Source organism: Callithrix jacchus, chromosome 22 (genome assembly GCF_049354715.1).
Source record: "Callithrix jacchus isolate 240 chromosome 22, calJac240_pri, whole genome shotgun sequence".
Taxonomy (NCBI): Eukaryota; Metazoa; Chordata; class Mammalia; order Primates; family Cebidae; genus Callithrix; species Callithrix jacchus.
In genome coordinates this window covers 45,796,407-45,821,082 of record NC_133523.1, presented here as the reverse complement: position 1 = coordinate 45,821,082, position 24,676 = coordinate 45,796,407, and the positions used below count along the sequence as shown (strand labels likewise).

At 44.3% G+C, this 24,676-nt stretch overlaps 2 protein-coding genes across 2 annotated transcripts in view; both read right to left on the bottom strand.

Annotated features, from left to right (window-relative positions):
* The window catches only part of LOC103790050 (uncharacterized), a 60,474-nt gene extending 50,124 nt beyond the window's left edge, over positions 1-10,350 (bottom strand). The window contains exon 1 of the mRNA XM_078361230.1: positions 5,719-10,350. The gene's annotated coding sequence lies outside the window, so the exon portion shown is untranslated. The remainder of the gene's footprint in view (positions 1-5,718) is intronic.
* The window catches only part of LOC144580889 (uncharacterized), a 41,550-nt gene continuing 17,780 nt past the window's right edge, over positions 907-24,676 (bottom strand). Inside the window, 7 exon segments of the mRNA XM_078361272.1 lie at positions 907-11,620; positions 16,928-17,203; positions 17,205-17,246; positions 17,248-17,410; positions 17,564-17,741; positions 20,661-20,787; positions 23,535-23,609. Of these exon segments, the coding sequence (XP_078217398.1) occupies positions 10,295-11,620; positions 16,928-17,203; positions 17,205-17,246; positions 17,248-17,410; positions 17,564-17,741; positions 20,661-20,787; positions 23,535-23,549 (2,127 nt within the window). The 5' untranslated portion in view covers positions 23,550-23,609 and the 3' untranslated portion in view covers positions 907-10,294.

Below are 24,676 nucleotides of genomic sequence, written 5' to 3'. Positions count from 1 at the left end.
AACATTCACCCGGGAGAGTTCACCCCGAGCTTAGCTTCAGAGACCCCGAACGCCACCGCCTGGGAGGCGGGAAGGAGTGCTCAGGCCCGGGAGGTGTGAGGTCACTACCTGGGGCTTGAACACAGTATGAGGGCATGAGGGCGGGAGACTGGGGTCCCAGCTACTCAGGAAGCAACGGCCGGAGGATTGCTGAACCCCGGGGTCCAGGCCAGCCTGGGAGACAAAGTAACACCCCCTCCCGCTGTACTCCCTTCCTGGTCTCTCTCGTAACTTTTTAAAAATAAAATTGATGATGTGACATAGGGATCCACCATTATACTTTTCCATGTGGATATGCAGTTAGTTGTCCCAGCACATTTGTGGAAGACATCTATCATTTTCTCCTTTTTTTAATTTACTTTTTTCTTTCCTTTTTGTTTTATTTTTGGTTTCTTTGAGACGGGGTCTAGCTTTGTCGCCCGGCGTCGGGATGGGGGTGCAGTGGCGCGATCTTGGCTCACTGCAACCTCTGCCTCACAGGTTCAAGCGGTTCTCCTGCCTCAGCCTCCAGAGTAGCTGGAATTGCAGTCACCCACCACCACGTCCAGCTAATTTTTGTATCTGTGGTAGAGATGGGGTTCCACTGTGTTGGCCAGGCTGTTCTCAAACTCCTGACCTCGTGATCTGACTGCCTTGGCCTTCCAAAGTGCTTACGATTACAAGCGTGAGCCACCATGCCTTTTTTTGTTTTGTTTTGTTTTGAGACAGAATATTTCTCTGTTGTCCGGGCTGGAGTGCAGCGGCAAGATCTGGGCTCACTGGGATTACAGGCGTAAGCCACCGTGTTTGGCACAAGAAATACTGTTTACTTCACTTTTTAAAGATTGAGAAAATATAACTGAAAACAAAAACATCTTCCCTCAAATGTTGATATAGAGAAATAAATAAAAACCACTTTATTAATAAACCTTAGACCAGAATACAATGGGAAATAGGCAAAGAGCTAAGAGGTTGACAAGAGAGAAGGAAACTTCCCTGTTCTATACAAGGCATTAAATCCATGTTTCAAGGTAAACACTAGTAAGTCCTCAGGTAAGAGGACGTGACAACACCCTTAGTGACACATGTTCATCCTGGCTCCACTTGGTCATGGAGGTGACCATGTGTGTCAGCTCATTAGCTTCATCCCCAGGGAGAGGAAAAAATCCTAACCCATGTCTCTTTGACAAGTGTGAGTTTCACAACATGGCGACAGGCACCCTCTCTGGTGAGGCTCCTACAATCCAACAGAAACTGATGTCAGTAAATAATAGAATTTAGAATATATGATTAAGTATAGGGTTTATGTGAACACAAAGTTTGAAGACAGCCACCTAGAAATATCAACTCCAAATAAATGAGATCAGCATTCCAAAGTACAGACGTTAAGGTTTCACAGGCAGAGGGAAAGACAAAGGAGCTTTCACCACATTTTCCATTCAAGACCAGTGCATAGGTTTTGGCAACTTGATTGGTTACAGACTGATATACTTCAAGGAAAGTTACTTTATCATTCCACAACAAGGGAAAATAAGCCAGGAGTGACTGCTCACACCTGTAATCTCAGCACTTTGGGAGGCTGAGGCAGGTGGACCACCTGAGGTTAGGCATTCAAGACCAGCCTGATCAACAAGGTGAAACCCCATCTCTACTGAAAATACAAAAATTAGCTGGGCATGGTGGCAGGCACCTGTAGTCCCAGCTACTCAGAAGGCTGACACAGGAGAATTGCTTGAACCAAGGAGACGAAGGTTACACTGCACTGAGATGGCGCCTCTGTACTTCAGCCTGGGCAAGGAAGTGAGCCTCCATCTCAAAAAAAAAAAAGAAGGGACAATGCGGCTTATTCTTACTAATTAATTAACAGAAAACCTTTTTTGTTTGCCTGTTTGTTTTGAGACAGTCTTTCTCGGTCACTCAGGCTTTAGCGCAGTGGCTCCATCTCAGCTCACTGTAACCTCTAACTCTCGATTTCAAGCAGTTCTCCTACCTTAGGCTCCCAAGCATCTGGAATTACAGGCATACATTACCGTGCCTGCCTAATTGTTTTCCATTTTTAGTTGAGACGGTGTTTCACCATGTTGGCCAAGCTGTTTTCAATCTCCTGACATCAAGCAATCCACCCGCCTCCGCCTCTCACAGTGCTAGCATTACAGGTGTGCGCCGCTGCTCCGGGACCTGACTTTATTTCATGCAGTATGAAATTGTCCTTCACCTCCTGTGTGTAGTAGACAGTTCTGCATGTTAACTTTCAGTTTCCATTATCCACTCAAACAACCCAGGACCTTGCTTAGTTTAATACGTCATTCTAATTGTCAGTCCCTGCTGCTAAAGTGTGAAATTCAAGTACAATTTTCTTATAATACATATTTTTCCATGTTCTTGATGGTCCCTTGTACTAGAAAACTCTATTCAAGAGGATATAAAAAGGATTGTAGATATTCAACTGCCACTTATCTCTGGGATGCAAGGATGGGTCCACGTATTCAAGCAAATCAATGTGATATGTCACGTTAACAGAATGAAAGATAAAACACATCATCTCAACAGATGGAGAAAAAGCAGTTCACAAAATTCAACATCCAGTCATCCTAAACAAAGTAAACAGAGATACAAATTTACCGCAACAATGAAACGACCACAGCAGAAATAACCAGTCGGAGAAAATGGAATGCTTTTCCTGCAGGATCTCACGTGGTCCAAGAAGGCTCTCACCCCTTGTATCAATAAACACTGGCTGTCTTAGCCGGAGCAATGAAATAGCCAAAGAAATAAAACTCATCCAAATCAGAAAGAAAGAAGTACAATTATATGTGTTTGTAAAGGACATAATCTTCTGTGTAGAAAATCACAGTCAACCAAGATACTACTGGAACTAATAAACACATTCAGTGTATTTGCAGAATACAATATCAGCACCAAAAATTAGGTGAACTCCCATACATAAACAGTAAACAATTTCAAAAGAAACTTTTAAAAATACTTCTATTTGTTAGAGAACCTAAAGTAAGAAATATTTAGGAATAAATTTAAAAGCTTAGAAATTTGTACCATGAAATCTGCAAACATTGATCAACGTGATTTAAAACATACAGCCGGGTGCGGGGGCTCACACCTGTAATCCCAGCACTTTGGGAGGCTGAGGTGGGCGGTGCTGTCTAGCAAGTAGCCGACATTAAATTAGAAAAGGTATCAACAGTAACACCCACAAAAGAGAGTCTACCGAAGGAGGGAACAGGGGTAACATCCATCTACCAAACAGTGTTAGGAGAAAGTCCCCTAGGGTTAACTCCAAAGGAAAGTGGCTGACAAGAAGGATGCTTTGGACAGTAGATTTTGCTTGTTTCCAAGTAATGGATGATTTGTTTTTTAAACCCGCCGCATTAGTATGAGTTACCACATGAAAATCAATTGCAGAAGCGACTAATGCATCAGCTCTAGCATTGGCTGCTGACAGGGGCCCTGGCAAAGGAGAATGAGAACGAATATGAGTAATATAGAAAGGGGAAGATCATGCTTGAAGCATAGCCTGGAATTGTTTTTAAAAAGTGAAAGCAAATCGTCATCAGGCAAAAACTTAATCAGAGCGGTCTCCATGTTCTGGGCAACATGTACCACATAGGCTGAATCGGAGACAATATTAACTGGTTCAGGAAACCCTGAAGGACAATCATAACCACTGTAAACTCAGCACACTGGGCTGAGGCAGAACCAGTAGGAACCCCTCACTCTTGTGGTCTGGTATGCGTCGCACGAGCGTTTGAGGAAGCATCAGTACAAACAGTCACGGCTTCAGGCCGTGGAGCCTGGGCAGTAACGATGGGCAGAATCCAGGATGTTAGTTTAAGGAAGTGAAAAAGCCTAACATTAGGGTAATGATTGTCAGTTATTCCTGGAGAGTTAGCAAAATTCACTTGCCAAGTGAGTGAGTGAAAGCCTGGCAAACCTCTTATTTAAGGGAACAACAATTCTATAAAGCTCTGGGCTAGAAATGTTAAGAAGGTGCGAGCCTGTGCAATCAGAACAGAAATTTGGTCCAAATAAACAGTAAGCATTCTCAGAAAACTGTGTGGAAGAAAACATCACTCATCAAATCCTGTTTCTGAGTAACTTCTGTGGGAGAATGACACAGAGGGTAATGGGGGACTAACCCGAGTAACCTCTGCTTATTGGATTTTGTTTTCAATTAGCTGCAGCTCAGACTCTGCCTCAGGAGTTAAAGATCTTTTGCTACATAAGTCAGGATTTCCTCATAAAGTAGAAAAGAGGTTTGACATAACATAGGTGGGAATTCTCAAGGAGGGCTGAATCCAATTAATATCCCCAAGAAGTTTTTGGAAATCATTTTAAGTTGTAAAGGAGCTTCTTCTAAGCTGAACCTTTTGAGGTCTAATAACTTTTTCTTCTAATTGTATGCCCAAATACTGAAAAGGGAAAGAAGTTTGAATTTTCTCAGGGGCAATTACCAGACCTGCCTCTGTGATAGGCTGTTGAATGGCCATGAAACAGTAAAGTAAAACAGAACATGCTGGAGCAGAAGAAAGGATATTGTCCAGGTAATGAATAATACAGCATTGAGGGAACTGTTCCAGAAAAGGGTGTAACACATAGCCAACAAATGACTGGGAAAACTCTCCAGCGGTATCATGCTACAGGACCAACATTGTTAGGAGCAGGAACAGGCAAATTTCTCAAAGTCCTGAGCTGCTAGGGGAATATAAAAAAAACAATCCTTACAAATAATAAGAGGCCAATACTCAGGAATCACGGTGGGAGTTGCAGACCAGGTTGTAGAGCACCCATAGGATGAATAACTGCATTAACAGCTCTTAAATCATTAGCATTCACCATTTACCAGACTTTTTCTGAATTACAAATACAGGTGAATTCCATGGAGAAAAAGATCCCTCAGTGTGTCCCTTTTCTAACTATTCAGAAACCAAAACATGGAGAGCCTGCAGTTGAGGTTGAGACAGTAGCCACTGATGGACCCAAATCAATTTATGTTTTCCAGGTAAGCAGAATGGGATCTGGAGGCCTGATAGTGACCGCTGCTAAGAATAGCCATGACTTATAAGTGTCAAACTTATAAGGTTCAACAGCTTCTGTAATTCCCTGCGCTGTTTTTCCTAATCCTGTCCCTGGACGTAGCCCATATTAGCCATCATGTTTCTGCTCTGTGGGCTACAGGAAACAGGTATCAAAAGATTTGTGCCCCCCATTGTTGTAGTAGATCGCAGCCCCAAAGATTGGCTGGAATGGGAGTGATTAAAAGACAGTACCCGACTATCCCTTGGCCTATACAATTCAAAGTGGGAGAGCTGTCATAAACCTCAGAAGCCTGACCAACACCCACTAAACCGGTGGAAGTAATTCCTTTGGGCCAATGAGGAGGCCACTCTTGCAAGGCAATAACAGAACAGTCAGCCCCCGTATGAATCATTCCAGAAAACTTTTTGCCCTGAATATAACCAGGACAGGCCAACTGTCAGATATAAGTCTCACCCAGTAGGTAGGTTTACCAGTTATCTGCGCTCCCAAACCCGCCCATTCTTATCTCAGAGCTGGAGCCAAGTCGTATGTAAGGGAGAAGGAGCAGTGGAGCTACGAAATCTCTCCACGTGGAGGCACACAAAGAACAGCAGAGCTGATACGTGAATTTCCCCAGTATAATCAGGGTCTATGAACACCAGTACGTACCTGGATGCCTTTTATATTCAGACTTGATAGACCAAGTCAAAGGTCAACAGAGCCAAATGGCAAAGGGCCAAAAGACACAGCAGGTACAGCAATTGGAGGCTCCCCAGGCAATAAGGAAATGTCTCCGGTGCAGCAGGTCTACTGAGGCACTCCCTGAGGTAGCGGGGGACAGGTGTTGTAATGAGATCTTTGTGGGGTTGTGTCACTTGTTCCTGGGGCACCAACAGTTGCAGTGGAAATCTGCTGACTGGAAAGGCATTCATCAGCCCAGAAGGTTAAGGCTGAACATTCCGGAATGCCCCACTGTTTTGTGGAGCCTGGGGACGGCCCCTCTTCCCATCTCCCTGATTCTGGTTTTGTTGTAAATGGCTGCCATCAATGTCTTAGAATGGCAGTGATTAGCCCAATGGTATCCTTTACAGCATTTAGGGCATACATTTGTATTTTCACGCCGTTGCTGCACTGGTCTTTGAGACTGGCATTGTGCAGAGCGTTAGCCACAAGGGCCAGGACAATTCTTTTGTATATGTCCGAAATGACCACACTGAAAACAATTACCAGAGAATTGTCCACCCATTTTAATACCCACCATAGCCTGAGGCATAATATTGCCGCATGCATGGTGCTTTCAACACCTTCAAAAGCCTGAATATAGGTAAGTATATCTCTTCCTGGTGAGACTTTACCCTTAATTGGGGAACAGCTGCCCGACAGTCTGGGTTTGTTTGTTCACAAGCCATGAGTTCCACAACTAGGTGTTGTTCATGACTATCAGGAATAGCTTTTGCTGCCGCATCGTGAAGACGGGCAGTAACGTCTGGATATGGTCCATTAAGTCCCTAACAGGCGTAAATCAACGGCAACGTGCACCTTCGTCCTGAATTTTGTCCCATCCATCAAGGCTGGCCAATGACCTCATCATTTATAATAGTTTGATGTACAATAGCAGTGCACTGCCCCATGCCTAAAAGATGACCGGCAGAGATGTTAACAGGAGGCTTGGCTCCCTAATTTCTGTGGATGTGTTCCTGAACAGCAGCGACCCACCAACTTCTAAACCGCATACTGAGATTTTGTTAAGACCACCTTGCCAAGACATACCCAATCATATGGCACCAAACATTTATCCTCTGCCAAAGCTTTTAAAGTGGGGTGGACACAAGGATAATTAGTTCCATACTGTGTGACTGCTTCCCTAAGATCTTCAAGAAATTTGAAAGAAAAGCTTTCCCAATTTGCCATGTGCACCTGAAGCTGTCCTGGATTGAGTGGATCTGACTGGACGACAGCTTGTACACCAGGAATACCAGCAGGAGTGGGCACAGACTGCTGAGAAACAGGCACTGGTGCCTGAGTGTCAGGCTGTGTGCCCTTAGGCGCCGTTGGTTTGCAGTGCAAGAACAGCAGGTGGATTAGTGCCAGGGGGTGCCGGGACGGGAGCAGCAGGCTGCAAAACCATGGAAAACTGCCATGCCTCAGAATCCCCATATTCATGAGCCTGCATAGTATCTGTCATCAGTGGCATATCATCCTCACCTATGTATGTGACATGTTGTTTTTGGGAGCAAACCACAACCATGGATGGACCAGAAACAGAAAGGGAATTGGAATGCTGAGAGGAAAGGTTGAGAGCCTTTAAACCAGGCTGACCCATGGCTACCTGTGATGCATGTCTGTCAAGGGCCTGTGGACCAGGCTGTGAACCGGCTACCTGCGGAGCACGTCTTTTGAGGGCCTGAACACCAGGCTGACCAATGGACTACAGAGCCTGATGCACAGGACAGAGTTGAGGGCCTTACAGCAAGCCTGAACAGGGATAGAGTTGAGAGCTTCAACACTGGGCCGATTAGATGGATGGTTCAGAGCCCTACAGCAGGGCTGAGAAAGAGCGGAAGCTTCTGGCCATGATGGCTGTTGCATGGACTGCTCAATCGGGCTTTGCCAATCGGTAGTCTGTAACTCACGCATAAGGTCATCAGATGCAGTAAAAGGTGGTGCAGAAGGCTTAGGAGTAGGTGGAGAGACAAAGGTGAATTCTAGGTCCACCTTCATATTAGAAATGGTGTGTTCAATCTTGGCTGTGTCCTCTGGAGAAAGTGGCCCAAGAACCTCCTCTGAAGAGAGGAAGGAGGAGTCGGCCTCCAAGGACTTTTCCTGTGTCTGGACAGACCTGAGGACAGTACAGAAGACCAAAGAGACCAGATTGCAACAGAAAAAACAGGCTGTTCCTCATGAGTCGCTTTAAGATGGCGGCTGAACTTATGCCAATCCATAAGTTTCAAGGTCCTTCAATGAAGAACCAGGGGCAAAACTGATCCATAACCTCCAACAACTGAATAAATTTCTCAGAAGAAACTGTGACCTTCCTTTTTGAGGGAGAATTTTAATAAAATTAAGATAGGCCAAGTATTTCATACTGGCTTGTACCACGATTACCCTGGATTCCTCTGAGGCACTTCAGCTTACCACAAGCTTATTAAGCACAGTCCTGAGGAATTTCTCACTGAACGATCTCCTGCTTCCACGCTCAAGGCGTACCTTCACGCAAGACAGAAATCCACGTTGGAGCGCCAGATGTAGGGTCCAGCCCTACAGGGTTCTGTGAGCCCCTCTCTAGTGGTGTAGAGACGAGAAACTGGAAATAGTCACAAGACACTAAGATCGAGAGCAAGTGAGTTTGGGCCCAGGGGTCCACTGCCAGCCAAAGCGCGGAGTCCGGCAGTGGCCCCGAGTGTCCGCACACTCTGACATTTACTGACTACAAAGCTGGGGCAGGGTAGGTAGCGCGTCGCATTGGTGGTCAGTGATTGGGTCAAAGTACATCACGTGTCACATAGCTAGGGGCCCAGGACACTCAAGAAGCCGAAACAAGGGAAGGAGCATAATGAGTCAGTGCTTTTCCACACTTGTCAAGACATTAATATTTATGTTCCTTTTACTGATTTTACCTTCTAAGAAAAAGAGGAACCAGGTCCAGAAATGGAATAAGAAAACAGACATGAAACATGACCACTGAAGCATAGCATCACATAGAGACAATTAAGCCCCAGGATGTCTGTGGGCCTCCCTGACAGCCATCAGGCCCACCGCAAGAACCTGGGGAGTGCAGTGTTCTCCTAGCTCCTGGGAAGAAGGAGACATGTCTGACATATCCTTCCATAGCTTGCTAAACATCGGGCACTTTCCCAGCACTGGTGCTGTCACATAGCCAAGGTGTCCTCCAGCAGCCCTTACACGGGCATGACAGAGCGCTTAAAGCATCTTGCCTTAGGGTCACTTCTTTCACAATGTCACCTTAGGTTCACACTTCAACACCTGAGAGGCATTAGTAAAAGATTATGCTGAGTATACATATTTGTATATATCTTAATGATTACCTATGAATAACTAAGATCACCTATGAATAACTACTACGATTATCTCTATTTTCTTCTTCATTATTTATATGGAAACAGACTGAGGCTTCTGACTCCTCCCTCGGCACTTACGGGGTCTCCTGCCCACAACAACCCTGATTGATATATTGGAAAAATTAATATTGTTATATGATTATAAAGCCCAATGTGATTTAGATTCAACACAACACCCCTAAAAATCCCTATCAATTTTTGTTAAAAAAAAAAAAAACAGGCCAGGCGCGGTGGCTCACGCCTGTAATCCCAGCACTTTGGGAGGCCAAGGCAAGTGGATCACAAGGTCAAGAGATCGAGACCATCCTGGTCAACAAGGTGAAACACCATCTCCAGTAAAAATACAAAAAAATTAGCTGGGCGTGGTGGCGCATGCCTGTAGTCCCAGCTACTCGGGAGGCTGAGGCAGGAGAATTGCCTGAACCCAGGAGGCGGAGGTTGCGGTGAGCCGAGATCCCACCATTGCACTCCAGTCTGGGTAACAAGAGCGAATCTCCGTCTCAAAAAAAAACTGGGAAAAGACTTACGTCTCTCGGCCAGGTTGGTCTCAAACTCTTGATCTCAAGTCATCTACCCATCTTGAGCTCCCAAAGTGCTGGGATTACAGGCATGAGCAGACATGCCAAGACCAATCCTCTTCACATAAACTCGTTAATGTCAATTAATGCTTGAACTGAATGTTAAGTCAACTCAAACTCATATCAATGCTGAACCGACTCTAATGTCAATTAATGCTTGATGGTTTGCTAGACTCATTGCATTTGGGACAATTATCTCAAAAATGAATTTTCCAGTGTTCTGCAAAAGTGACCTTGGACTGAAGAGCTTGCCACACTTACGAAATTTGTAAGATTTCTGCCCAGTATGGATTCTCTGATGTCTATTGAGGTGTGAATGTGAAGGCTTTGCCACAGTCATAACAGTTGTGAGGTTTCTCTCCTGTATGAATTCTCCCGTTTTCCCTAAGATGAAGCCCGACTGAAGACTTTGCCACAATCACAGCATTTGTAAGGTTTCTCTCCAGTATATCAATGAACTGCAATGGATGAATGATGTCTGAAACATTTGTCACCTTTATTACATTTGTAAGATCTCTATTCATTGTGGATTCTCTAATGATTTGCAATGGTGGTAGCCTTACTGAAGGCTTGGTGACAATCATTACGTTAGAAAACTTTCCCTGTACCATGGATTGATTTATGGTGACTAAGTGTTGAATGCCCCCTAAAGGCTTTGCCACACTCGTTACACTTGTAAGGTTTCTCTCCTGTGTGGATTCTAGTATGTTCTGCCAGGGTTGAATTACGCCTGAAAGCCTTGTCACAAACCTTACATTTGTATGGTTTCTCTCCAGTATGAATTCTCCTATGTCTTTCAAGCTGTGATTTGCTTCTGAAAAGTTTGTTACATTCTTCACATTTATAAGGTTTCTCTCCAGTATGAAGTCTACGATGAGGTGCAAGGTGTGATCTTTGATTAAAATCTTTGCCACATACATTACACTTGTAAGGTTTCTCTCCAGTATGAAGTCTATGATGGCCTACAAGACTCGCCATCTTACTGAAGGTCTTGCCACACTCATTACACTTGTAAGGTTTCTCTCCAGTGTGAACTCTATGATGACATTCAAGGTGTATCTTTTGATTAAAACCCTTGCCACACTCATTACACTTGTAAGGTTTCTCTCCAGTATGAATTCTATGATGGTATGTAAGGGAGGACGTCTGACTGAAGGCCTTGCCACACTCATGACACTTGTAACGTTTCTCTCCACTATGAACTGCCTTATGATTTACAAGGGCCGTATTTCGACCAAAGGACTTGCCACACTCATTACACTTGTAAGGTTTCTCTCCAGTATGAACTACCTTATGATTTACAAGGGTTGTATTTCGACCAAAGGACTTACCACACTCATTACACTTGTAAGGTTTCTCTCCAGTATGAATTGCCTTATGGTTTACAAGGGCTGAATACTGACGGAAGGTCTTGCCACACTCATTACACGTGTAAGGTTTCTCTCCAGTATGAAGTCTACGATGGCATGTAAGGGATGACCTCTGACTGAAGGTCTTGTCACACTCATTACACTTGTAAGGTTTCTCTCCAGTATGAACTTTATGATGACATTTAAGGTGTGCTTTTTGATTAAAAACCTTGCCACATTCATTACACTTGTAAGGTTTCTCTCCAGTATGACGTCTATGATGGTATGTGAGGGATGACTTTTGATTGAAGGTCTTGCCACACTCATTACACTTGTAAGGTTTCTCTCCAGTGTGATGTCTACGATGGTAAAAAAGGTATGACGTCTGACTGAAGGTCTTGCCACATACATTACACTTGTAAGGTTTCTCTCCAGTATGAAGTCTATGATGACATACAAGATTTGCCATCTGACGGAAGGTTTTGCCACACTCATTACACTTGTAAGGTCTCTCTCCAGTATGAGGTCTACGATGGCGGAAAAGCTGTCGCTTCTGATTAAAGACCTTGCCACTCTGTAAGTAAGTAGCTATAAAATAAAAAAAAAATTAAAAAGTTAAAAAAAAAAAAAAAGACCTTGCCACATACATCTCATTTATACTGATCTTCTCCTAAATGGATTATCTGATTTTTCCTTAAAAGTAAGCTACACTTAAAGGCGTTGCCAGTCTCATTGCATTGGAAAGATTTTTCTCTCATGTGATGACTTTCATGTCTTTGCAATGTCCTTGTGGGGAACACTTCTGTATTACGTTGTCCTGTGCATGTTGCCTTCATCATGCATTTGGAAGAGACATCTACAAGATGTAAACATCAATAGGTTTCCAATTCAGTACAAACGGTAAATAATACTGAAATGTGTAAAAACGACACAAAGAACAATTCTTATTTTAAACTTCCCAACATGATCTTCAAAGTACAGGAACACAAAAGGAATAAGATTCTTTAGTAAAGGGCAAAATTAGCCAGGCATAGTGGCAAGCACCTGTAATCCCAGCAACTCGGGAGGCTAAGGCAGGAGAATCACTTGAACCCGGGAGGTGGAGGCTGCATTGAGCTGAGATCATGCCATTGTACTACAGAGTGAGACTCCATTAAAAAAAAAAAATCAACAAATAATTAAGGGTAATTACATGTAACTCAAATCATTTCTACAGAAGCCTATTTTCAATATCATGAAAAACACTGACAGGGCACAAACGAATAAACCTAAAGTAAGGAGTATTTTTCCACTGTGATCCTAAAGTGCATAACAGTTTGCAAAAAACACATTACCGTCATATCAATGAAGAGAAAACTATATATTCTTCCTATTTACAGCATATTTACTGTATACAAATAAATGCTAAAGGACCATACAATATACTACATTGGTAAAGAATCTAAATAAATAAATAAATGACATTAAATAAATGAAATTTATTAAATTGAATTAATTAAATTTATTTAGTTAATCAAATTAAGTAAATGACAATAAGCTCATGTCAGCATAACAAAAATCAGTGGAAATTCTGTATTGTCAAACAATCATAGCACTAAGAAAATCTCAGGAGGCTGAGGCACAAGAATTACTTGAACCCAAGAGGCAGAGGATACAGTGAGCCGATATCACATCACTGACCTTGAGTCTAAGCAACAAAGTGAGAAAGAAAGAAAGAAAAAAGTGTTAATACGGTATTTTACTGATAAGGTCAGAAAATTTCCTATACTCACGCAGAACACTCACTTTGTGACTTTAAAAAAAATTTCTTGGTGGTGGAGGTGGGATTCAAAAGAATAAAAATGGCAACAAAAACAAATTCTTTTTTTTTTTTTTTTGAGATGGAGTTTCGCTCTTGTTACCCAGGCGGCAGTGCAATGGCGCGATCTCGGCTCACTGCAACCTCCGCCTCCTGGGTTCAAGCAATTCTCCTGCCTCAGCCTCCCGAGTAGCTGGGACTACAGGAACGCATCACCATGCCCAGCTAATTTTCTGTATTTTTAGTAGAGATGGGGTTTCACCATGTTGACCAGGATGGTCTCGATCTCTTGACCTCGTGATCCACCCGCCTCGGCCTCCCAAAGTGCCGGGATAACAGGCGTGAGCCACCGCGCCTGGCCCTTATTTTTATTTTTATTTTTGAAACAAAGTCTCTCCCTGTCGTCCAGACTGGAGTGCAATGGTGCAATCCAGGCTCACTGCAACCTCCACCTCCTGGGTTGAAACAATTCTCTGATCTCAGCCTCCTGAGTCCTGAGTAGGTGAGATTACAGGTATGCACCACCATGCCCCGCTAATTTTTCTATTATTATTAGAGATGGTGTTTTGTCATGTTGGCCTGCCTGATCTTGAACACCTGACCCCAAGTCATGGACCCGCCTCGGCCTCTGAAAGCGCTGGGATTACAGGCTTGAGCCACCGCACCTGGCCAAGTTATGCAAATTTAATGTTTCATTATTATGCTATAACTTTGAGAAGTTTAACATACCTGCAACAATGACTTCCACCCCAAATATCTACACAACACACTTCAGTTCTTCATGCTGAAAGGAATCCACACTAAGATGTTTGTTATATTCATACTGTAATCACACTGAACCCACTTGTCTGTTTAGTGAAAACTAAATGACAAAAACTACTTAAAGTACTAAAAATGGCTGGGCATAGCAGCTCGCAACTGTAATGCCAGCACTCTGGAAAGCCAAGGAAGGTAAATCACTTGAGATCAGGAGTTAAAGTCCAGCCTGGACAACATGGTGAAACCACATCCCTATTAAAAACACAAAAATTAGTTGGGCATGGTGGTGGGTGCCTGTAGTCCCAGCTATTCAGGAAGCTGGGGCAAAAAATCGTTTTAGTCTGGAGGCGGAGGATGCAGTTAGCGAAGATTACACCACTGCACTGTAGCCTGGGTGACAGAGTGAGACTCTGTAATAAAAGAAAAAGTAGCTGGGCGCGGTGGCTCACGCCTGTAATCCCAGCACTTTGGGAGGCCGAGGCGGGTAGATGACGAGGTTAAGAGATCAAGACCATCCTGGTCAACATGGTGAAACCCCATCTCTATTAAAATACAAAAATAAGCTGGGCATGGTGGCGCGTGCCTATAATCCCAGCTACTCAGGAGGCTGAGGGAGGAGAATTGCCTGAACTCAGGAGGTAAAGGTTGCGGTGAGCCAAGATCGCGCCATTGCACTCCAGCCTGGGTAACAAGAGTGAAACTGTCTCAAAAAAAAAAGAAAAAGTAAATGAAAAGAAAGTTAAAGAGTATCTACACAAAAAATAAATTAAACACAAAAAGTAGTAAATGAGAAATGAAGAACAAAAAAAAAACCCTACAACAATTAAACAGTAAGGTCTTCTCCATCAGTCACACATCAAATGTAAATATTAAACAGCACTCAGAAGGCAAAGACTGGCTGAATCAACAGGAACTAACTACATGTTGTCCACAGAAGACTCATATTAGCCCTCAGGACACATACACATACAGTTTAAAAAACAGCAACCAATAATTAGGTATGGGGGTTGGGGCCTGTAATCCTAGCAACTCAGGAGGCTGAGGAGGATCTCTTGAGCCCAGGAGATGAAGACCAACTTCAACTACACAGCCAGACACTGTCTCTAAACAAAAACATTAGCCCATCATCGGACACTGGGGTTCACACCTATAATTACAGCACTTTGGGAGGCCAAGGCAGGTGAATCATTACGTCAGGAGTTCAAGGCCAGCCTAGCCAAGATGGTCAAACCCTGTCTCTCTCTCTATATATATATATGTAAAATTAGCTCGTCATGGTGGCATGCACCTGTACCAGCTACCATTGGAGGCTGAGGTGGGAGAAACATTAGGCACAGGATTTCAAGATTTCCAGTGAGCCTTGATCACACCACTCTACTCCACCCTGGGTGACAGAGCGAGACACTGTATTTAAAAAAAAAATTTACGGCCAGGCGCGGTGGCTCAAGCCTGTAATCCCAGCACTTTGGGAGGCCAAGGCGGGTGGATCACGAGGTCAAGAGATCGAGACAATCCTGGTCAACATGGCAAAACCCCGTCTCTACTAAAAATACAAAAAAACAGCTGGGTATGGAGGCGTGTGCCTGTAATCCCGGCTACTCAGGAGGCTGAGGCAGAATTGCCTGAACCCAGGAGGCGGAGGCTGCAGTGAGCCAAGATCGCGCCACTGCACTCCAGCCTGGGTAACGAGAGCAAAACTCCGTCTCAAAAAAAAAAAAAAGTTAATACAAAATAACACAAAAGATAAAAACAGATATTCCAAGCAAATGTCACCCAAAGAGAGCAGTGGTGGCTATACTAAAATAAGTTTTAACCAAAAAGATTTTATTGGCTGGGCGTGGTGGCTCATACCTGTAATCCCAGCTCTTTGTGAGGCTGAGACAGATGGATCACAAGGTCAAGAGGTAGAGATCATCCTGGCCAAGTTGCTGAAATCCCGTCTCTACTGAAAATACAAAAATTAGCCGGGCATGGTAGCAGGTGCCTGTAATCCTAGCTACTCGGGAGGCTTAGGCAGGAGAATGGCTTGAACCCGGGTGATGGAAATTGCAGTGAGCCAAGATCCCGCCACTGCACTGCAGCCTGGGGAACAGAGTGAGACTCAGTCTCAAAAAAAACCAAAAAATTTTTATTGGAGGCCAGGCGTGGTGGCTCATGCCTATAATCCCAGCACTTTGGGAGGGTGAGGCAGGTGGATCACAAGGTCAAGAGATCGAGACCATCCTGGTCAACATGGTGAAACTCCGTCTCTACTAAAAATACAAAATTAGCTGGGCATGGTGGTGCGTGCCTGTAGTCCCAGCTACTCGGGAAGCTGAGGCAGGAGAATTGCTTGAACCCAGGAGGAGGTTGTGGTGAGCCGAGATCGCGCCATTGCACTCCAGCCTGGGTAATAAGAGCGAAACTCCGCCTCAAAAAAAAAAAAATTTTTTTTATTGGAGACCAGGAAGGACATTATACCATGATAAGGGAGTTAATTCACCCAAAATATACAACTAGAAATATATATGTATATGCATATCAGAGCTCCATATATAAAGCCAATATTTAAAGAACTCAAAGAAATAGCTCCATTTAATGCTACATTTCAACATCCCGCCTTCAATAATGGATAAAACCACAGGACAGCTGTGCTGGGCACAGTGGGTCATGCCTGTAATCCCAGCACTTTGGGAGGCCATGGCAGGTGGATCACCTGAGGTGGGGAATTTGAGATCAGCCGGGCCAACATGGAGAAACCCCATCTCTACTAAAAATACAGAAAGTTAGCCGGGCATGGTGGAGCATGTGTATAATCCCAGTCTCCTGCAAGGCTAAGGCAAGAGAGTTGCTTGAACCCGGGAGGAGGAGGTGGTTGTGAGCTGAGATTGCACCATTGCATTCCAGCCTGAGAAACAAGAGTAAAACTCCAGCCCAAACCGCCCCACTCAAAAAAAAAAAAAGCTGATCAATAAAGAAGTTGAGGGAGGCCAGGCGCGGTGGCTCACGCCTGTAATCCCAGCACTTTGGGAGGCCGAGGCAGGTGGATCATGAGGTCAAGAGATCGAGACCATCCTGGTTAATAAGGTGAAACACCATCTCTACTAAAAATACAAAAATTAGCTGGGCACGGTGGTGCGCGCCTGTAGTCCCAGCTACTCGGGAGGCTGAGGCAGGAGAATTGCTTGAACCCAGAAGGCGGAGGTTGCGGTGAGCAGAGATCGTGCCATTGCACTCCAGTCTGGGTAACAACAGCGAAACTCTGTCTCCAAAAAAAGGTTTCTCACCAGTGTGACATCTACCACAGTGTGTGAGGTACGGCTTCTGATTAAAGGCCTTGCCACACACATCACATTCATATTGTTTCTCTCCTAAATGGATTGTCTGATGTTCCCATAAGAGTGAGCTACAATTAAAGGCTCTGACACTCTCATGACATGGGAAAGGTTTTTCTCTCACGTGTACCTCCTGCTGTTGTGTGAGTAATGAAGAATGGAGGAAATTGTCATGGTTATTAGAAATATGGGATTTGGGCCTACAAAAAATTCTTGGGGATGTTGAAACCAAGGAAGTATCGATGATAGATTTCTGCACTTGATTACCAATTTTTCCATTCAGTCTGAAATAGATGCAGTTCAGGCAGATGCAAATGAAAAGCTTAATCTAAGCTCATGTTTCATAGCCTTATTTCCCGTATGCTTTTGATCATATCTCTGTGTACTACCAGTGAACTTTTTTATTTTTGTCATGGGTGCTTCATGGCCATTTCTTTCATCTTCTGGCCACTGAAACTCAAAGTCTGCCTGGCACGGCGGCTCACTGCTGTAATCCTAGCAGTTTGGGAGGCCGCGGTGGGAGGATCACCTGAGGTCAGGAGCTCAAGACCAGCCTGGCAATCATGGTGAAACCCCATCTTTATATTTTCAAAAAAAAAGAAAAGAAAAAAAGAGTAGAAGAATAAAAAAAAGAAACTCAAAGTCATGAATATCTTTCTCGATTTCCTGGAGGCAAAAATCTCCAATGTGATGACTTTCGTATCTTTCCAACGACCCTGTGTGGAACACATCTGTGTTGCCTGGCCCTGTGCATGAGAACTCCTTCATCATGCATTTGGAAGAGATACTTACAAACTGTAAACACAAATAGGTTTCTAATTCAGTACAGAGGTAAAAAATACTGCAATATGCAAATACGACACAAAAAACAATACTTAAACTTTCCAAACGTAATCTTCAACGTTCAGGATCACAAAAGGAGTAAGATTCTTTAATAAATAAAGGGTGATTCTATGCACTTCAAATCATTTCTATGGAATCCTATTTTCCAATATCATGACAAAACACTGAAAGGGCAGCAACATGTGTGAGCCTAAAGTAAGGAGTATTCTTCCACTGTGGTCCTCAAGTGTCTAATAGTTTGCAAAAAACGTATCACTGTTTCAACAATGAAGATAAAAACTTGTTATCTTCATATTTATAGTACATTTACTGTATACAAATAAATGTTAACAGACCGTACAATGTATTAGTAAATTTACAACAAGCTCATGTAAGGATAACCAAATTCAATGGAAATTCTGCATTGCCAAACAATCATAGCACCGAGAAGATAACAAAAGATTACAAAAATTAGCCAGGCGTGGTGGCCTGCACCTGTAGTCCCAGCTACTAGAAAGGCTGAAACCAGGCTGGGCGCAGTGGCTCACGTCTATAATCCCAGCACTTTGGGAGGCCAAGGCGGGTGGATCACGAGGTCAAGACATCGAGACCATCCTGGTCAACAAGGTGAAACACCGTCTCCACTAAAAATACAAAAAAATTAGCTGGTAATGGTGGTGCACACCTGTAGTCCCCAGCTACTCAGGAGGCTGAGGCAGGAGAATTGCTTGAACCCAGGAGGCGGAGGTTGAGGTGAGCTGAGATCGTGCCATTGCACTCCAGCCTGGGTAACAAGAGCGAAATTCTGTCTCAAAAAAAAAAGAAAGAAAGGCTGAAACCACAGGCACAAGAATCACTTGCACCCAAATAGCAGAGCTTGCAGTGAGCAGAGGTCATAGCACTGCACTCCAGCCTGGGCGACAAAGTAAGACTCCATTTTAAAAAAGAAAAAAAACAAAGGAAATATTAATATAGCATTTTTCTAAATATGCCATAAAATTACCTATATCCATGCAGAACAGGCACTTTGTAAAATTTTCTTTAAAATTTTTTGTATTTTTATTTTTTCGAGATGTAGTCTCTCCGTCACCCAGGCTGGAACGCAATTATGTGATCGTGGCTCACTGCAACCTCCACCTCCCAGGCTGAAATGATCCTCCTGCCTCAGTCTCCTGAGTAGCTGGGATTACAGGTATGCACCACCATGCCTGGCTAATTTTTATATTTTTAATAAAGATGGGGTTTCACCATGTTGGCCATGCTGGTCTCGAACTCTTGACCTTAAGTGATCCACCTGCCTGGGCCTCTCAAAGTCCTGAATTGCAAGCATAAGCCACTGCAACCAGTAGCACTTTGTGACACTAATGAGAGGAATGTGTCAGTTACACTGCATACCACATACCCAAAAGCTGTATGGAAGATCATAAAAATTAATAAAATATTTTAACCCATGATAAAATGAGAAAGCAAATAAAGTACATTTATAAAGCCTACAGAATTCTAAACTCTCTTAACAAAGATGCCACAGCTTCTACTTACCAGCAGCACGCAATATAAGAACTGAAATACATGTTAAGATCACTACCTTTTGATGAATGAGGTCAAGAAAGTACACAGCATTATAAAAAATAAGAATTGACTAAAGCCCGGGTGCAGTGGCTCAGGACTGTAATCCCAGCACTTCGGGAGGCCAAGGCAGGCAGTTCACCAGGTCAGGAGTTCAAGACCAGCCTGGCCAACGCGGCAAAATCCCATCTACTAAAAATACAAAAAAATTACATAAAAGGAACAGCAGGAGCGGTGGCTCACCTGAGGTCAGGAGTTCGGGACCAGCCTGACCAATATGGAGAAACCCGGTCTCTACTAACAACACAAAATTAGCCGGGAGTGGTAGCACATGCCTGTAATTCAAGCTACTTGGGAGGCTCAGGCAGGAGAATCGTTTGAACTTGGGAGGTGGAGGAAACGGTGAGCCGAGATCACACGATTGCACTCCAGCCTAGGCAACAAGAGAAAAACTCTGTCTCAATAAACATAAAAAAAAGAAGGAAGGAGGGGAGGGAGGGAGGGAGGGAGGGAGGGAAGGGAGAAGGGAGGGAGTAAGGGGGGGTAAAGAATGAACATGATGTGCTAGAGCATTTCTAGAGTCCCAGCCCTGCGTTTCAGTAGGAAAGAAGACATTACAGATGGATAGAGGAAAATATTTCACTAATTCCTCCACTGACTGCCTCTTTCTAAATGCTTAGGGAGCATTATAATATGCGGACATTAAGCTCTCTTCCAAAACTACTGAATCAAAGCCACAGGAGTAGCAAACAGGGAACTAGTTGTCTTTTTTTTGTTTTTCAGTATCATTTCTAAATATTAAGAGACGGGGTTTCACCATGTTAGCCAGGATAGTCTTGATCTCCTGACCTCATGATCTATCCACCTCGGCCTCCCAAAGTGTTAGGATTACAGGTGTGAGCCACCAAGCCTGGCCAGAACTGGGTATCTTTAAAGTCTGCCAGAAGGTTTTCTTTTTGTTTTTTGTGACAGAGGCTGGAGTGCAGTGGTGTGATCTCAGCTCACTGCATCCTTTGCCTCCCATGTTAAAGAAATTCTCCTTCTTCAGCCTTTCTAGTAGCTGGGATTTCAGGCATGCACCACCACGTCCAGCTAATTTTTGTATTTTTAGTAGAGACAGGGTTTCACAATGTTGGCCAGGCTGGTCTCAAACTCCTGATCTGAAGTCATCCACAAGCCTCAGCCTCCCAGAGTGCTGGGATCACAGGCGTGAGTCAGTGCACCTGGCCTGCCATAAAATTTATGCCTACTTTAGATCTGGAACCCCCAATGAGGTATCATGAAGAACGAGCAACATCTAAATACCCAAGGGCACATCCCCGCTTCCGGAGGGAAGTTATCCTCACCCAGGGAGACCAGGTTCCTGTAGTTCTCCAGCATCACGTCCCTGTATAAAGTCTTCTGAGCAGGGTCCAGGCATCTCCACTCCTCCTGAGAGAATTCTATGGTCACATCCCTGAATGTCAATAGACCCTGAAATGAAAACACATTTTAACCACATGGTTATGCGAAGAGTTCTGATCTCTACAGAGAATGACAAGAGGACAGAGGTGAAAGCACGGATTTAATTGTAGGGAATGTTCTGACAAATGAAGAAAGGGATTTTTCACCACATTATGTCTTCCCAGTTGTGTTTATTATACTTTTTGAAGCAGTCATGATACCCTCTCAGTATGAATTTCTTATGTTTGTGGATACTACAAGAAATACACAAACAAACAAACAAAAATTAATGCAGCATTCCTGCTATAGAAAGCTTAGAAACTTTTTTTTTAAAAGAGATGGGGTTTTACCATATTGATCTGCCTGGTCTTGAACTCCTGACCTCAGGCGATTCACCTGCCTCCGCCTCCCAACGTGCTGGGATTACAGGAATGAGCCACTGTGCCCAGCTGGTTGGACACTTTTATTGACACACCAAGTCACATTCAGTATCTAGATGATATCAGTATATGCAGTATCTAGATGATATTCAGTATCTAGATCATGAGTCATGTTTTCAGAGATGACAATGTCCACAGTGAAAGATCAGAAACAAATTCGGACAGGCACTGTGGCACAGGCGTAACCCCAGCACTCTGGGAGGCCGAGGCTGGTGGATCACCTGGGGTCAGTCAGGAGTTCGAGACCAGCCTGGACAACATGGTGAAACCCGGTCTCTACTAAAAATACAGTATTAGCCATGCATGGTTCTTGACAGGTGTAATTCCAGCTACCTGCAAGGCCAAGGCAGGAGCATCGCTTGAACCTTAGCGATGGAATTTGCAGTGAGCAGAAATCATGCCATTATACTCCAGCCTGGGCAACAAAAGCAAAACTCATTCTCAAAATATATAAGTAAATAAGAAATAACTATGGGTACGGGGTTTAATAGAGGAGTGATGAAATAAGCTATATAACAAACCCCAAATGACATGAGTCGTTGATCATTATCAAACTGTCCGAATTACAGCAACAGCCATAACAAACATGTTTGAACACCTCCCATGTGCTAAACACTTCTACGTGCTTCCCATGTCCTCAGCAATAAACTAAACACACTGTCCCATGAGGAAAGATCTGTCCTTAAAGAGAACTGCCTCACACACACTCTAGGGAACTTGCAACAAATCAAATAGCTAAAAATGTCAACACAGGCACCTGAATCCAGCAGTCTGGATTCAGCTTTGAATATAAACCCCTAAATAACAGACACAGCTTCAAATCTACATTATCAGTGGTTTACCTAGTGGAGGGAAGTGAGAGAAGTCCAAGGTTGAGAACACGGAGCGTCGTAAAATGTCACTGAATAGTCACACAGGCGTGCAGGCAACCCTTTATCACCCGTCTTATCTTTTTTTTCTTTTGAGACTGATTCTCACTCTATGGCTGTGGCTGGAGTGTAGCAGTGAAATCTGGGCTTACTACAACCCCTGACACTCAGGTTCAAGCAATTCTCTTGCCTCAGCCTCCCAAGTAGGTGGGATTCCAGGTTCCTGCCATAGTGCCTAGAGGACACACACACATACGTTTTTTGATTCAGAGCCTTGCTCTGCCACCAGGCTGGAGTGCAGTTCTGACTCTGGTTACGATTCTCCTGCCTCAGCCTACCAAGTAGCTGGGATTACAGGCGTACGCCCTAATGCCCTGTAGTACCAGTTACTTGGGAGGCTGAGGCAAAAGAATCGCTTCAACCCAGGAGGCAAAGGTTGAAGTGAGCTGAGATCGCACCACTGCACTCCAGGCTGGGCGATAGTGAGACTCCATTTCAAATAAATAGACATACATACATACAATTAGCTACATGTGGTAAAATATGCCTGTTGTTCTAACTTTTTGGGAGGCTAAAGTTTGGGTCACTGGAACCCAAGACGTCGAAGCTGCTGTAAACTCTGGACTGTGCCATTGTACTCCAGACCTGTGCCACATAGCAACGCCCTCTCTCTGATTTTGAGACAAAGTCTCACTCTGTCGCCCAGGCTGGAGTGCAGTGACATAATCTTGGCTTACAGTAACCTCCACCTCCTGGGTTCAAGTGGTTCTCCTGTGTCAGCCTCCTGAGTAGCTGAGATTACAGACATGTACCACCACACCAGCTAACTGTAGTATTTTTAGCAGAGATAGGGTTTCTCCATGTTGGCCAGGGTGATCTCAAACTCCTGACCTCAAGTGATCCAGCTGCCTCAGCCTCCCAAAGTGCTGGTATTACAGACATCAGCCACCACACGGTCCTATCTCTTAAAAAAAAAAAAAGTTTGGAGTCAGAGACGTGTTGCTCTACTAGTGTGGCTTCCACTGCATTACCAAATCAGTTACAAAATAGCTCCCCCTACTGGTCTCCTTTTCCAGAGTTTACCAGACATCTGTGCACTTTAACCCATGTGTTTCATACGTAGTTTCTCTGATCTCATCCTCAAAGGTCTTACATCCAGATGTGGCCCCTGAACCATCCAGGCTGCGCAGCAGCACTGACACCACAAGGCCCACACCCCGTGTCCATCCCGGTCTGGGTGTCAGCCCTTCCCACGACCATGCCCAGTGGAGCCTCTTCCTGAGTTCATGTCACTGGGTCCCAAGAGATGGAATCACAGAGCAGATGACAGAAACCGAGGAAGGCACGGGTGAGTGCCAGCCAACCTGTCAGGCAGGACGCTTCAGACTCAGAAGAGACTGGCTACTACAATACCTGGCATTTCAGGAAGGAAAGAGACAGATGAACCCACCGAGGAGTGTCACTTTACCTGAGGAAGAGCCATGCCGGGCTCCTTTTCTTTCCTCTTCTGAGCTGCTTCCTCACAAGTCTTTAGAAATCAACACTGTATGGGAAAAATGCAGGAAACTTATGTTAGAAACCACTCACTCCCTGCCTGTGACAAAAACTCATGAGGGAGACCTCACTCTGTAGAAAGACGGGCCTCTGCTGCCCACTGCACCAGAGATCATGCAGTGATCCCACAGGAACACCTACAAGTGTATGTTTCACCCTCGTCTTCAGACCTCACTCCCCTCCTGGAGAAGCCCCACACACCAGGCAGCAGTGGGGAGCTGGACTGAGCTCCCCTTCAGGGCACAGCCCCTGCCCTAACCAAACCCCAACCAGAACACAGCCCCTCCCCTCTCTGTGGATCACAGGCTCAGCTCAGCTCTCAGAAATGGAGGACAAAGATGTCTCCTTCCCCAATCTAGACATCGAGGAAGGAGAGCTATGCAGATCCCCAGCACAATTAGTGCCTGAAGAATACCCGGGTTCAGGCAATTCTCCTGCCTCAGCCTCCTGAGTAGCTGGGATTACAGGCACGAGCGACCATGCCCAGCTAATTTTTGTATTTTTAGTAGAGACTGGGTTTCACCTTGTTGACCAGGATGGTCTCGATCTTTTGACCTCGTGATTCACCCGCTTCGGCGTCCCAAAGTGCTGGGATTATAGGCATGAGCCACCACGCCCGCCCCCCCCCCTTTTTTTTTTTAAATAAAGACGGGGTTTCACCATGTTGGTCAGGCTGGTCTTGAACTCCCAACCTCAGGTGATCCGCCCGCCTTGGCCTCCAAAGTGCCTGGATTATAGGCGTGAGCCACCACGCCTGGCCATAAAGAATATCTTACAGTGTTACTACTCAGTTATTTCCTTTATATAATCCTTTATATATAATCATGTAGTAGTTTATAGTTGGAACAATTAGTATCTTTCTACTCAGTTATTTGCATATATAATTATATCTTAGTTCATAGTTGGAGGAATGCCTAGAGAACACATGGTACAATGCATGAATTAAGGAATAAGCAGCTACACATAGATAATCGTATCTTTCTTATAGTCAGAAGAATATCTAGAGCAGACATGGTGCAGAGCATGATTTAAGGGAAAAACAGTTATACCAGGACA